General features: G+C 37.4%; 1 protein-coding gene across 3 annotated transcripts in view; it reads left to right on the forward strand.

Moving 5' to 3' along the window:
* The window catches only part of TWSG1 (twisted gastrulation BMP signaling modulator 1), a 32,790-nt gene extending 17,216 nt beyond the window's left edge, over positions 1–15,574 (forward strand). For all 3 annotated transcript variants that reach the window (XM_057527034.1, XM_007196191.2, XM_007196190.2), the window contains exons 3-5: positions 2,268–2,367; positions 10,917–11,183; positions 12,668–15,574. In XM_057527034.1, the coding sequence (XP_057383017.1) occupies positions 2,268–2,367; positions 10,917–11,183; positions 12,668–12,849 (549 nt within the window). In that variant the 3' untranslated portion in view covers positions 12,850–15,574. The remainder of the gene's footprint in view (positions 1–2,267; positions 2,368–10,916; positions 11,184–12,667) is intronic.
* The last annotated feature ends 302 nt before the right edge of the window (positions 15,575–15,876 follow it).

Consider the following 15,876-nt stretch of genomic DNA (forward strand, 5'->3'; position numbering starts at 1 on the left):
GAAAGTGCAAATCAAAACTACAGTGTGCTATCACATCACACCTGTTGGAATGGCCATGATGGCCATCATTAAAAAGATAAGAGATAGCAAGTGTGGGTAGGGATGTGGAGAGAAGGGAACCCTTGTGCACTGTTGGTGGGAATGTAAATTGGTGTAGCCACTGTGGAAAACATTTTGGAGGTTCCTCAAAAAATCAAAAATAGAACCATCACATGATCTGGCAATTCCACTTCTGGGGATATATTCAAAGGAAGCCAAAACCTAACTCCAAAAGGTATCTGCACCCCCATGTTCATAGCAGCATTACTTACAATAGCCAAAATATGGAAACAACCTAAGTTTCCATTGGTGGATAAATGGGTAAAGAAGTTGTGGGAGGGAAGAGATATGGGAACATATGTATATGTATAACTGATTCACTTTGTTATAAAGCAGAAACTAACACACCATTGTAAAGCAATTATACTCCAATAAAGATGTTATAAATAAATAAATAAATAAAAAGAAGTTGTGGTATATGTATATAATGGAATACTCTTCAACCATAAAAAATGAGGAAATCCTACCATTTGCAACAACATGGATGGACCTTGAAGGAACTATGCCAAGTGAAATAAGAGCAAAAAAACCCCAACAAACTCATGGAAAAGGAAATCATACTTGTGGTTACCAGAAATGAGGCCATGGGGAGGGGGAATTGGAGGAAGGTGGTCAGCAGGTACAAACTTGCGGTTATAAGATAAATAAGTACTAGGGCTGTAATGTACCACATGATGACTGCAGTTACTACTGCTATATGACGTATAAGAACGTCGTTAAGAGAGTAGATCCTAAGAGTTCTCATCACAAGGAGAAATATTTTTTCTTTTCTTTTTATTTTATCTATATGAGATGATGGATGTTAACTAAACCTATTGTAATCATTTCACAGTAAATGTAAATCAAACCATCATGCTGTACACCTTAAACTTAGACAGTGATGTATGTCAATTATTTCTCACTGAAACTAGAAGAATATCAGTTTGCAAAAAATTGTGTCATATTAGAATGATTGATTGTCTCCAGTCTAGAAACATAATAAGATGAATTTAATAGGGATAAATATTATGTGCATGTTTAACTTTTAAAAAATATATATAATATCTCATCAACCAGGGAAAGCCAACTGAGCCGTGTGGCCACAGAATTTCCCTTTAGGTTGGGTTTGTTTAGCAGTGACTCGCTGGTGGCCAGGGGAGGGGCAGAGGGAAGGCTAAAGGAATTACCTTGAAGCTTCATGTACAAAGCAAGCCATGTTAATTAGTTTTCGTGCAGTAACAAACCATCCCAAAGCTTCCTGACTTGAAACAATAACTATTTATTTTGCTCTTGTTCCTGTGGGTCAGCAATTTGGCCTCTATCAGCTGGGTGGGTTTTCTGGGCTCATTCTTGTGTCTGTTGTCAGCTGCTGGGTTGGTTGGAGGCTGGCCGAACTGGGATGGCTTCAGATGGACGGACTTGTCCACGTGGCCCTCTCCCAGGCTTCACATGGCAGCTGTGAGAAGGAGTGGAAACACTCCAGACCTCTTGAGGCCCAGACTCAGAACTGACACTAAATCACTTCCACCAAATTCTGTTGGTCAGAGCAAGTTTCAAGATAACTTCCATTCAAGAGGTCTGGAAATAGACCCTGTCTCTTGATCAGAGGAGCTGCAAAGAGGGTGACATGGGGAGGGGAAGAATCACTGCCTTCTTTATAAACAGACTGCCACACCAAGCACACTTTTAATATATTGTAGATCAATGAAAATAGTTTTTAAAACATGTTTTTATTCATACTTTACATATTGAGAAACCACAATTCCCACTACAAGTCAGCTGGCCATGCATTTAGATTAATTTGGACAGTGAATCTAATAGCTGGAAAGTAAGTTTTGTTCTTATGCTGAATTACTCGTTGAGGTAGTATGGGGGGTAAAGTTATGGGTTATAAAGTAAAATGTTTTCATTTTGTTTCAAAATAAGATAAAAGGATCCAAAATGTGTTTTCTGAATGTGTCCAAAAGAAAATCTAAATCTACTTAGATCTAGTAGTACTTAATTCTAAGTCTATCTACCCTGTAGATATTTATGTTCCTACAAATAGTTAATGATGTTGAATAAAAAAATTGTGCCAAGAGTAAATTACTATAAATGCAAATATTATGGAGTTTTTTTGCTGCAGAAAATTAACAATTTTAAATATAGTTATTTGGAATTTAAAATTTGAACATCTGTCTCATTTCTAGGAGCTCTGCCAGTGCCGACCTGGAGAAGGAAATTGTTCCTGCTGTAAGGAGTGTATGCTGTGTCTCGGGACCCTTTGGGATGAGTGCTGTGACTGCGTTGGTAAGTTGACATACAGTAAAGTTTCTTAATATTTCATATCACAGAATCCTTGACTTTAAGAGACTTTAAATAATATAAATGGATTTTCTGTGCCTAGACTAGGGTTTGTATAAGATACTGTAGGTGAATAGAACAATGTATTATTGCATTTGCTTGTATTTAATAGTATTTACATATATATATATTTGTATTTTTATAGAAAAGGTCTGGGAGGAAATTAAAAGCTCTTATTCTTGGGAAGTAGGAGTGGAGGAACAAACAGGGTTTTTTTACTTTTTCATTTTTATACTGTTGATATATATATGTTTTTAAAAGCCATGCAAATTAAATTAGATTAATTAATTTATTTTTTTTAATGAGAGGGGTCAGGGAGGGGGTGGTTCCGGGGGGAGTCGGGCTTGGCAGAGAGCAGAGTTGTTTGTTTGTTTTTCTTTTGTCTGTGCATGTGGGATCTTAGTCCCCGACCAGGGATTGAACCCGTGCCCCCTGCAGTGGAAGCGTGGAGTCTTAACCACTGGACTACCAGGGAAATACCCTGTTGATATTTTTTTATAAGAAGTATGTGGTATTGTCACAAGTAAAAATAGGTACTTAGCATAATAAAAATAGACTATCTTCATTTATATATGACTTCATTACAAAGATCCTTGAGAAATCAAAAGCTGTTTTAAGGGCTTTCTGAGGAACAGTGTCTAAGATGTATTACGTAAAAAAAAAAAGCAAGGTGCAAGAGTGTGTTTATAGAACGCTATCATTTGTGTTTTGGAAAGAAAACTTACGTGGGCAGACTGTTGCTGGGAGAAACGCTCATCCTCTCTCTGACCAGTTAACTCTTTAATCCTTTAAAACTGCAGTTCAGCTGTCCCCTTTTCTCAGAATCCTTCCTCATTTGACTGAGATAGGATCCTCTGTGCTATAAAGAGAATCTGTTTCTCTTTTCTGATTTTCTCTTAAGAGTAACAGCCGTACCTCATTTCATCTTTGCTGTCCAGCATATTCCTCAAATCCTGTGGTCTTTAGATCCTGGATCTCTACCCTCAGGCTTTGTTTTGGGTATGTGTGTGTTTGTTTTGTTTTTACTTCTCCAGATGTACACAAAAATAGAGAGCACAGTGAACTGCTGTGTACCTGCGCCCCAGCATCAAGGTCATACCTGTTCCAACCATCATCTGTCTATGTGTCTGTCCCTGCCTTTTTTGGTTGGATGACTATAAAGTAAATAAATAGTTTTACTACAACTCCAAACTACTTTAGTTATTCATCTCAAAAAAAGAGTAAATTTCCTTACATAACACAATGTCAGTACCACATGATTAACATGATTAACAATACTTCCTCAGCATCTAACACCCGGTCCTACTCAGATTGCCCTAGTTGCCTAAAGATTGTTTATAGTTGTTTTAGTCAAAGCAAGATCCAACAGAGTCCACTTAGTATATTTGATTGTTAGATTTCTTTTATTGTTTCTCCTCCCCTCATCACCTTTTAAAATTCCATTGACTTGTTGTAGGAACTAGTGAGTTGTGATGGAAAACATGCCACTTTCTGGATTTGGCTGATTGCTTCCTGTGGTTATTTAACTTGTTACCCTGTCCTCTCTATCTCCTGTAGACTGGAAGTTAGATCTAAAGGCTGATTGGACTCAGGTTTAGTTTTGGGAGGTGGGGTGCAGTGTACAGTGTCCCCATTAATAATATCTAGTCGTCCCGCTTTTAGTGTTGCTAAAATTGGTGGGTGGGTTCAGATGGCGAAGGTTTGACGACTTCATGGTGAGTCCCCACCAGTCCTTCACCCAGTGGTTCCACCCATGGCTTTTTTATATATTTGGCGTTTTAATCAGTTGTTGTCATTATTATTATTTTTTGCTCAAATTGTCCCATCTTTGGTTAGTAGGAGCCTCTTCAACTTGGCTCTTGAGTCCTTTTGACATGACTTCTGTCATCTTTGTTGGTTTCAGACAGGCTGTCCCGGGCTCATCTTATAAATATACATCATATACATTTATATTTGTTGTACAAAACATTCATTTGTTTCATAAAACATTAATGCTTCTTGTTTTTTCTTTTTTCTTAATTGAATGTTCTGGAATTTCTTCCACATTAACATCATTTTTTGGTAGCTACCTAGAGTCCTGTTGTTGGCAGTAACACTTCATATACTCATTCATCCCTAGGTGGACATGTAGTTGCTTCCAGTCTTTTACCATTACAAATAATAGTATGATGAATAACCTCGTGTAGTCAGTTCTGTTTAATATTGCTAAATGTTGTCAAATTCTCCTTCCAAAGGGGTTTATCGTTTGCATTCCCACCAATGAGGCACATCTCTTCATCTCCACTGGTATCACCCTAGACCAAGCCTCCAGCAGATTTTGACTGGACTTGGGAACACTGTATTTTGATGGATTTTGAACTTCTTCCACTCTCCTTCAGAAACTCCAACTCCTTTAAAACACATTTTATTGGATTTTTCCGTCTCTTATCCCTCCTTTTGCCTGTTATCTTTGTATCCTCAGTCACTTCCCCCTCATTTATTAATAGCTTCAGTACCTGAATCAACGTCTCACTTCCACCACTAGACCCACTGCCCCTTTCGACAGTTCAGTGTGCGCATTGAAGATCTACCCTGGCCTTTTGTTCCTAGGCCTCCTTAGTGATGATGGTTTTTAAATCCACCCCACTGTCAGTTACCCAACCCATAGGTCAGTGCTTAATTCCCCTCTTTCCTCATATCCGACATCCAATTCAAACCAAACGATCCTCTATTGCACTTTTAAAATATGACGTGTGAGAGGCACATTTTAAAGATGTAATAGGGGAGCAATCAAACAAGATAGGGCAGAAGACCAAGAAAGAGAAAAACATGGGTTGAAGGAAACAATAGCTTTAACCAGGAGTTAAGGATGGTTGTAGGATGATAACTGTTCTTTCATAAGATGGTCAGTCAGGTGCAGCCATAGAGGAGACACAGGAGAAGCTGAGGAGACTGCTTTCATCATGCTCCCAGGTCTCAGGGAGGGGTCACTGCGTGCCACGCAGGGTTACAGGGGAAGCACCAGGTTTTGGTCAAGTGGGAAAGATAGGAGCGGAGGAAAGTGCTGACAGTCTTCGTTTGGGATTTCTGCAGGAAAGGCAGGGTGGGGCAGAGCAAGCAGTGTAGAAGTGGCTAGTCTGAATAATTTTAGTAGACTCTTAAGCTGTAGGGGTGGTCCCTAGTTGTCTGGTACATGGCCCCAGGATGGTGAAGGCAGAGGAATATATTGCCTCCTGGGGTGTACTGGCCAGAGAGAGGAGGTCTGGCTCTGCATTGGTTAGTTTGCTGGATCCAAGAATTGCCTACCCCAGGAGGGGCAGGCTCTCTCCCACCAGAAAGGCTTTTTCTGTATTATAGAGGAGATTTAAAGCATCAACGATTCAGAGACCTAGGAGACAACTAGCCTGACCAAAGCAAGAAGTGAGGGTTCTGAGGGGCTTATCTCTGAGAAGAAACTGAGTTCCATAGGATATCAAGCATGTACTTGAGAAGCAGAATGACTTTTCAAGATATGCTGAAAGTTTATGTGTGGTCCTCAAGAAAAGAAAATTCCAAGCATAGAAATTCCAAGAAAAAACAAAAGTTCAAAAGAAAATATTAGTCCATAAAGGAATTAAATATAGCAGTTCGTTTTCTATTATGAAAATTTTCACACATACACAGAAGTGGAGAGAATAGCATGATGATTCCTATATACCTGTCACCTACTTCAGCAGTTGTCAAGAATATGCCATCTTTGTTTCATCTATCCTTTTTCATTCCTTTCTCTTTCTTCGTGTGAACGTGTTTAAAAAGCAAGTAACATTGTGGTAACCTAAATGGGAGGAGAGTCCAAAAGGCAGGGGATATCCGTATGTGTATGGCCGATTCATTTTGTTGTGCAGTGGAGGCTAACACAACATTGAAAAACAACCATACTCCAATAAAAATTAATTTTAAAAAAAAAGCAAGTTAGAAACAGTAAATAATTTTTACTCCTGCATTTTTCAATATCTATCTCTAAAGTAAATACAGACACTTGCCTTTTTAATCATAATGCCTTATGACACCTAACAAAATTAACAATAATTTCTTTGTTTAATCTAAAATTCAGTTCATGATCACGTTTCTCCTGATTTCTCAAAAGTGTGTGTATAATTGATTTGTTCAAGTGGATCCAGACAAGATCCTTGTGTTATATCTGGTTGCTGCGTCTGAGTCCTCCTTTAATCCAGACTGGCCCCCTCTTTTTTTTCTCATGCCATTTGACATACTGAAGAAACAGTATCAGTTTTCCTGTAGAATATCCCACATTCAGGATTTGACTGCTTCCTTGAGATACCATTTAACTTGTTCCTTTCTCCATATTTCCAGTAATTTGGAGCTAATTATGAAAGTTTGGTTAGATTCAGGTTTAATCATTTTTTGCCAAGAAGACCTCATAGGTAATGCTATATGAAAGGTAGCATGGTTTTCAATATTTTATGAAGTTCAAAGAAAAGTTCATTTCATCTTGAAATTAGAAATATTTTCCTTTGGTAGTGTGACATTGGACAAGGAAATTCTATCACAGTATCTGTTCTGCAGTCAGCAGTGTTCATGGGGTCATGTGAAGGTAACTGCTGTTTGCTGGTTTTCAACGTTCAGAATCAGTGTTTAATAAGACAAGAAGATTTCATTATGCATAGGCAAGAGAATGTGTAATAGTTATAAAATTTGTTGATGTCACAGGAGAAATTGGGTAGGGAAAGTGGAAATGGCAACAGTATCCTTATCTGCAAATGAGGGAATTAAGCAATGTGGAATAAAAGTGAGAAGTTTAAGTGTATTTAAGATTACAGAAGAAACAAATTATAGTATTAGAATAATATAATTATTAGAAATATGGGAGAGAGATGGGGTTAGTATAAATGAACTTAATCTTCATTTTTCATGTAAGAAGATTAATAGGCAATGTCTAAGGTTGTTTTTACTGCTACTTATAAATTAATCATTTTTACTTAAATTCTTGTAGCAGTAACCACCAGAGAAACTTAGAACAGACTTTAAAAGCAGCTGTGTATGGGGAGTGCAATTGCGGGTGGGAGGAGTGGGATGGAGGTGGGAGGAGGGGAAAGGAATGCTCTTTTCTTCGTTGTAAGCTCCTCTGGACTCTGTTGTTGCTGTCTAACCAGCACACTAAAAGAAAGGAGTAACTCTTTTTCCCCTTAGTCTTTTTTTTTTTAATTTTCGGCTCAAGGGATACTTGTGTTTGTTTTTTTTAATTAATTAATTTATTTATTTATTTTTGGCTGTGTTGGGTCTTCGTTTCTGCGCGTGGGCTTTCTCTAGTTGCGGCAAGCGGGGGCCACTCTTCATTGCGGTGCGCTGGCCTCTCACTCTCGCGGCCTCTCTTGTTGCAGAGCATAGGCTCCAGGCGCGCAGGTTCAGTAGCCGTGGCTCATGGGCCCAGCTGCTCCGCAGCATATGGGATCCTCCCAGACCAGGGCTCGAACCCATGTCCCCTGCATTGGCAGGCAGATTCTCAACCACTGCACCACCAGGGAAGCCCTCCCCTTAGTCTTAATTTCTACCCTTAAAATGTGGTTTCATTGAGTAAACTCTAACTTGACATATCCTTAGTTTTCAAATGTATGATGAAACAGGTCAGATTTATAAAAGAATTAAGCACAGATTTTAAAACCCCTTCGTATTTTAGTTGTTGTAGACCAAGAACACGATAGTCATGAATTCTGGCTCACTGAAAGAAGTCGCATCGGAATTCTGGGCACTTAAAGGATTTGAGATGCTTGCCTTTTCAGTTGTTGCCATTTGTTTCCTGGTTTTTGGCCTCCCAGGCTGTCATGTGCAGAGCCAATTTCTTGAAAAATTTTAGTATAATTATTATGTAAATTTTGGTAGTGAAACAATGTCACAAAGGAACAAACTTTCTCAAGAAAATAATCATGAAGAGAAATGAGAGCTCCCAAAATAAACTTTATAGTCAACTAAACAAAAGCTCCCTAACAATGATGATAAACTTCGGGGTAGTGGTGAGATGCTTCCCAGAAAGGTTTTACTAACTGGTTTAAATTATGGGTGGTTAGTAACTCCAACCAGAAAGTGATCCATTTTATATAGTGAAAATGGACAACTAAAGAATTTCCACAAAATTGAAAAGGTTACTTTTCCTGAGCAGGATAACTCCCACACTTCATTCCAAGAGCAGATTCCGTGGTTCACCACCCTTGAAAGAATGCAGAATCTGAAGAGTGCTTTAGTGTGGAATAGAAGCAGAATCCGCTTGCCTAGGAGAACCTCTAGTGATGACCGCTGGACAAGAGCCTAATTAAAAAGAGAAGATAGATAAAAATTTTATAATGCTGCCATGGAAACATATTACCTAGGAACTGTTTACTTCATGCTTCCTGGTTTTAATGCAGTGTATTGAGATTTAAATGAAAAATGCTTTTGGCCTAAGTTTGTTAAATGCACAAAACTCCAAAAAAGTTTTTTTCTTTCTTTTTTTTTTTTTATGTAATGGAATCCCTGGACATGAGCACTGAAGTTTTTTCAAAGCCTCAGTAGATGTTGAGTTTAGCTCTTCTAACAGTTGGACTCAGTTCTTCACCCTTTCCTCTCTAATTACGAGTTTTTATTCATTATAGAGTCTGGCAGAAGAATATATTATGTATGTTTGCATAAAATAAGTATTCTAAGTATTATTTGCTTTTCAGTGGCACTTAAAGATTATTTCTAGAATGTGATTATTAGAGCAGTGGACACAAAATCAGGCTGAATCATAATCTTGTCTCTAATCCTAGATTATATAACATTGGACAAATTATTTAACTTATCTCGGCCTTTTTCCTTTTATGAATAAAGGAGTCTGATTTGACCATTGAATCCATGATTCCGTAACACAATCTAAATCATAAAAGTTCAGGTATATTGAAAGATATTACAAATGGTATGCACAACCTTGTTATCCTCAGCTCTTGCCTTGTTCCTTAAACTAACAAAATGTGGAACACACATGAGATAGTTTTTCCTTTTCCCTAAATTTATAAAGTACAGGAATTTATAAATTTGGTATAACTTTTCAAACTTTTAATCTGAGGAAAAAGAAAAACTTCATATTAGACCTAATAGTTGCTAAACAAAAATGAAACATAATTTAGCTTTTAAAAGTGAAATGTTCACAAAAGGAAATCCAGAGGGTTCTGTTTCAGTTATTATTGCTAATAAGCAACCTACCCCAAAACATAGTGGTTTAAAACAGTAGTAATCATTTAGTTAGCTCACAAACCTGCATTTTGGATGAGGTTCTTTGGGGTACCTCCTTTCTGCTCCACACAATGTCAACTGGGACAGCTCGAAGACTGGGGCTCATTAAACATTTCCACAGCTCTCTCCTTTATAGAAAAACTGCTTGGAAAAGTTTTCTATAGTGACTAATTCTCTTCTGCTATTTTCTCTTTTAAAAATAATTTTTTAAAATAATTCATTTTGAAACAACTTCAAATGTAGAGAAAATTTGCCAGAAGGGTAAAAAGACTCCCCAGTTATTAACATTTTATTGCATTTGCTCCGTTGCTTGGTACCTCTGGCTCTCGCCCTCTCCCCCCCCCCCCCCCCGCCCAACACAGACACACACTTGCACACTCATGGGCACACACTCCCATGAGACTCTTTTTTTGAAACTTTAGAAAGCAAGCTTTACACGTGATGTCCCATCACTATTAAGCAACCTTGATCTCCTGGGCACATTGGTGTCTGCCAGATTTTTCCATATTAAAGTTGCCGTTAACCCCTTTGTAATTGATCAGTATTTTGTAGAGTTTTCCAAGAGTACATCACTATGTTCCTCATCCAAACTCTACCCACCAGCCTTAGCATCCAGTGACGACTCCCATCTGATCAAACACCTCTATGATGATTGCCAAATGGTGCTTTACTCTTTCTTTCATTTTGTCTACATTTATCCTTTGGCACTCTGCTAAAAGGAAGAGCTTTCCCTTCTCCTCCATTTTTTTATTCTTTTATTTATACTATAAGGACTTATCAATCCCTATTTTATTCATAGGGTGGTAATCCATTACTATCACTATTTATTTTAATGTTAAAATTGTCAGTTTGGCCAGTGGGAGCCCCTTCAGGTTGCCTCCTGTGTTGTTTTGACATGTTCCATCATTCATTGATCACTTCCTTACTTTCTGGCTCAGAAAGGTGTTCCAGGGTCATTTCGGACGTTCCCTAACCCAGCCCTGGAGTCAGTCTTTCCCCCAAGGAGCTCTGTTCCTCTTAGCCAAGGACAGGTATTTAGAAAACAAGATCTGGGGACTTGGTGTGCTCAGTGCTACTAGGGTGTCATTGCCTCTAGGCCCTCTCAGCAAAAAACCTAGGAAGGTATCTATGTACAGTGTTAGAAGACACCTGATTTTAATATGTTGGAGCTTGGATTGCAAGGCAGTACCTAAGAATATCTCATGACATTTCAATCAGTGAGAAAAAGAAATTTTATTCTCTTTGCCTTCCTCGCCACCCCCACCCCCCAGGTATGTGTAATCCTCGCAACTACAGTGACACGCCTCCAACTTCAAAGAGCACAGTGGAGGAGCTTCACGAACCCATCCCTTCTCTCTTCCGGGCACTCACAGAAGGAGACACTCAGTTGAACTGGAACATTGTTTCCTTCCCTGTTGCAGAAGAACTTTCACATCATGAGAATCTTGTTTCATTTTTAGAAACCGTGAACCAGCCACACCACCAAAATGTGTCTGTTCCCAGCAATAATGTTCATGCACCTTATTCTAGTGACAAAGGTAACTGCCAAAGTTGGTTTTTTCTCTCTTGCCCCCCTCACTTTCTGTGTGGTCTGTGAAGCCTATATTAACATTATCTTTTAGAGTAGCTTTTTGGTTTTGAGTGTGTATAGTCTTACGTAAGTTCTGGACTTTAATAACCCCAATCCCTGAGTAAACAAGGAGTTGTTCTCAAAACCCCTTCAGACTTACGGCGATAGAAGTTCTGTTGGAAAATAGATAACCAGGGTCTAATTTTGATATTTATTTGCATTATGCTTTCATTGTTCTTTTCATGAGATAGCAACAAGGCTGCTTACCTTATGCAGAGTTGTTCATCGTCAGGTAACATCCAGAGTGTCCTAGGAGGTAAGGTTTCTATAATAGCATTAGTGCCACGAATGATGCCAGGTCATCAGCTGAATTTGTTAATGAACAAGTTGGTATTACATTCACCTCATTTCCAGGTGTAGCCTTACCCCAGGCAGTGCTCTGCAAATGAGTGCTGTTGGTCAGAAGGGAAACTGAATGAGAGAGTGATGTGTACAACTTGGAGAAGCATGTTAAGGAACATTTATTAGTGAGCACAGGTCATACCTTAACTTTGGAATGTAAAAAAGACATGTAATTTTCATAAAGTCTGTGATGTTTTCAAATTAAAGCCTCCACACAATTTCACTGTGGAAGAATAAGACAATTTTGAATATTGCAGTTATTTCTTAAAATATGAGATGAGTTATATATAAACAGTATAATTTGTGCTTTTTTATTTGGCTTTTTTGTTGTGCCCTCCATTACAACCCTGTCTATAAAGTCGTATGAACTTTGGCCATCAATAGTAAAAGCAAAACAGCTTTTGTTAATAAAGAGTAAGAATCCTTATTTCCTCTCAGGTTAAAGTACTTTATAAGACAAATTATAAATCTTGGGAAACATCAGAAATGTACCGAAATGTGTTTGCTACCACTTTCCCATTATTAAAATGTAAATAATCAACATGCTAGATATTAAATAATTCATAAATTTTTCTCAAAGGTTATTCAAATTCATGAACCAATAAGCAGGAAGCTAATTCCTGGAAACACCACCCAGGATAATTTCTAATAGCTCATGCTGAATTGTGCCACATTGCTAATCACATTGCATCATTTGAATTACTTTATTTTATTGTAAATTCTCAGTATAAATTTAGAACAGTGTTTTTCAAACTTGTTTTAGCTGAAGAATTCTCTCCTTATGGAAATCTTATCAGAAATGCCCAGATCAAAGTCTGAAATCTGAGGAAGTGGTGAAGGAAGCCCTTTGTGTCTGAGCTGGAGTAGGAAACTCCCTTCTCAATGTGATTAACAGATGTGATCTTTTTTCCCACACCTCACCTGTTGTCCTGGGCAGACTAGCAGCAAGAGAGCTAAGATAAATAACTGTTAATAATATTCAGCTAAGTGTTAAAGCCTTTCCTGCTTTTCCTATTTATTGTGCTAAAATCTTAATCTTTTATTTTTCAGAACACATGTGTACTGTGGTTTATTTTGATGACTGCATGTCCATACATCAGTGTAAAATATCCTGCGAGTCCATGGGGGCATCCAAATATCGCTGGTTCCATAACGCCTGCTGTGAGTGCATTGGCCCAGAGTGTATCGACTATGGTAGTAAAACTGTCAAATGTATGAACTGCATGTTTTAAAGAAGGAAATGGTATGCACACCAAAGCAATTTAGTCAAGGGTATGAAAAGCTATTCAGTGATGTCTACTGGTTGCATCTGAATGCCAGCAGGTTAGGAAGATGTGAAGAGTTTGGATTGAGTTACTTCGGAAGTATGACAAATCCGGGATTGTGTTAAATTATGATTATGACTGCTCTTATTGATCTTACTGCCCGCTGCTAGCGATAAGCCCTTTCTTCTAAACACATGTACAGCTTTGATCACGTGAGAAGCAAGTGCATAGAGAACACCTTGAGAGAGGAGAGGTTTCTAACACAAAGCCTGGTGTCATTTTTTTGTCACATTCCAGAAGCCTTTTGTGTCGAAGGTTTAAAGCATGTTAACATAAGTTATGATTTCTTCATTGTACTACTCCTAGGACACTGAGTTTTTAGAGTTGTTTGCCATTTTTCACTGTGCCTGGTATTATTTACCTGTTCTATAAGTAGTGTAGATATTCAAATATATTACCCTGTGTTCTCACCAAAAAATCACCATAAAAAGCTTAATTTCAAACCTCTTTATGCAGGTTTTAGAAGGTAAACGCTTACTGTTTTTACACTTTAAACCTCTTCCATAGCCGAATCCACCCTACGCTACACATACCGACAAAGCTGTAGGGGAAGTTTCTCCTCCTCCTCCATCCCCGGCCCAAAGTACTGCTGTAGGTAATGATGAAGCATCTTTACCAAGAATTGCAGGGCACACCTATGAGGCTTTGTGAAATACACTGCTAGGGTAAATAGGAAGGGAGAGCTTTCCTCTGACTTAAGGTACCAGCTTAAAGAGCTCCAGGAATGGGAAACCACTGCCAACCGGCCTCCAGGGAAATTTTATGGAAATGGCAGGGCTGTGCTAGCTGGACAGTGAGGATGGGCCTGCTCAGCCCTAGCGCCACGTTCTCCAGTGGACGGGTGGTTGGAGAGGATAAAGCAGAGAATTCCAGATATGAAGGGGGAGGGTTGAAAATGCCCGGTATTCTAATGGAAGCAAACTTAAAACTACTTACATTCATTATGTTGTTATTTTGTAATCTTTCCTTTAGGTTTGTATATGGATCAGGTGTTCTTGTCAAACAAGGGTTATCACACAGTAGGAGGTTAAGACTGTGAACTGCCGCCCACCCCCGCAAAATTCCCTGTTCAAGATGACATTAAGTCTAAACACACTTCAGAACATTTGGGCAGCTATTTATATAATGTTTCAATGAAGATAAGTTTAAATAGTATGTGCCCTTCGTGGTAATAAAATCTCCATCTTCAAGCATGAACCTGCAACATACATATTTATATTCAGAGACTCTTAGCTTTACAAAATTATTAATTTCTCAAATAGTACGTATTTGAATTCTAAGTAACTTTTTAGGAATACCTCTTTGTATATCTAAATACTGTAGTATATAAAAATAGATAATGCTCTTTGTATTCATTATCTGGACAATGGTTAGTTACAAGATCATATGTAATATTATGATTAACTATCGTAAAATGTAAAGACTTGATACCTTTTCTGCTCTTTCAGATAACTCTAATGAACACTCAAGGTACTTTAGCCTTTTAAAAAGTTGAAATTTAGCTCATGGATATATTTTTTGGATGGGAAAACATTGGGATGTCCTTTTCTTACTTTTACCTAGAATGCCTTTCTTTACGAGTGCCTTGAAAACAAACATTAGCTCCCTTTCTTCATTAATACCTATAAAACTGAAGGTTTTCTTGAATTTAAGAGAAAATTTTGAGAAATCTGCAGCCAGCTGCTTCATTTCAACTTTGCTGTTTTTCAGAGTCATTTATACTTAGGAATAGAGGAATGCTTTTGTGTTTATTGACAACATACTTAATGTTTCCATAAATATGTCAACAGACTTTTTTAAACTGCATTTATCTTCCTTTTTAGGTGTTCATTATTAAATTTTAAAATGTAATATCTCTCATTGGGAGAATAATTTCTTGAACCATGTTATGTTTTAACTGATTTTTCTTTCCTCTATTTCTCCAAATAGAAATTATCCCTAAATATAATGGTAAGTTGTATATTCAAATTTTACTTAACTTTTTGGCTTATGAAGGGGTTAAAAGAAAGTGTTCACCTAAACTATTCCATTTCCAATTCTATAATGTACTTCAGGTTTTGAATAACAATATTTTTACAAATGAAAAGTATAACATTTGGGAAACTGATAGCCCCACTAAAATTTAGACCTTCTATTACCATTCCAAGCGCAGTTCACTTCTATACTGAAGCTCTGATTAAAAAAAAAAAAAAAATTAATCAAAAGTTAGGTTACCTTTGTTTATAACTGGATCCAAAACATTAAATCTTAAATCTGTAGGTATTATAAAAGCCATATACAAAAGGTTCTTTCCTCTAGTAAGACATGTCCTTGCTTGTTGGTTTTCCTGTCTCCCCCATAACATCTAATTATTACTGAAACTGTACTCATAACAGTGGCACCAAATCAAATGATAATTCAAATGCAATGTCTTTGTTTACAGAGATGCTATAAAAGAGAGGCCTTCATTTAGAAATATGATTTCTAAAGTTTCAGAAAACAAAATTGATAAAATGTTAGAATATTTGAATAACTATTTATAAATCAGAATAACATCAAAACGGAGAAAAGAAACTAAGACTTCTGAAAAATGAGGTAAATATAAATAAGCCACATATTTAAAGTTTGTTTTTAATGAAATCTTCGTTGAAGATTTTTTTTTTTTCGTTGAAGATTTTTTAATCTATTCTGCATTCCCAAGACTTTATTGTATTTTACATGATCTATAACATATAAAATTATGTATTTTTTTCTTTGGTTGTTCCTATAAACAAAAAAGTATTTTAATAAAAAATTAAAATGAGTGTGCCATGTTTTTGTTAGCTTCAGCATAACAAACCAAAATAAGTTTGCTGTTTCTGCCTAGTGAGGTGATTGTTCAAGGGATCAGCCGAGGCACGCCTCCTCTCTGGACGTCCCCACAGAGTCTGCTGAAACAAAGAATCTTTCACAGTT

This window comes from Balaenoptera acutorostrata, chromosome 13, assembly GCF_949987535.1.
Source record: "Balaenoptera acutorostrata chromosome 13, mBalAcu1.1, whole genome shotgun sequence".
Taxonomy (NCBI): domain Eukaryota; kingdom Metazoa; phylum Chordata; class Mammalia; order Artiodactyla; family Balaenopteridae; genus Balaenoptera; species Balaenoptera acutorostrata.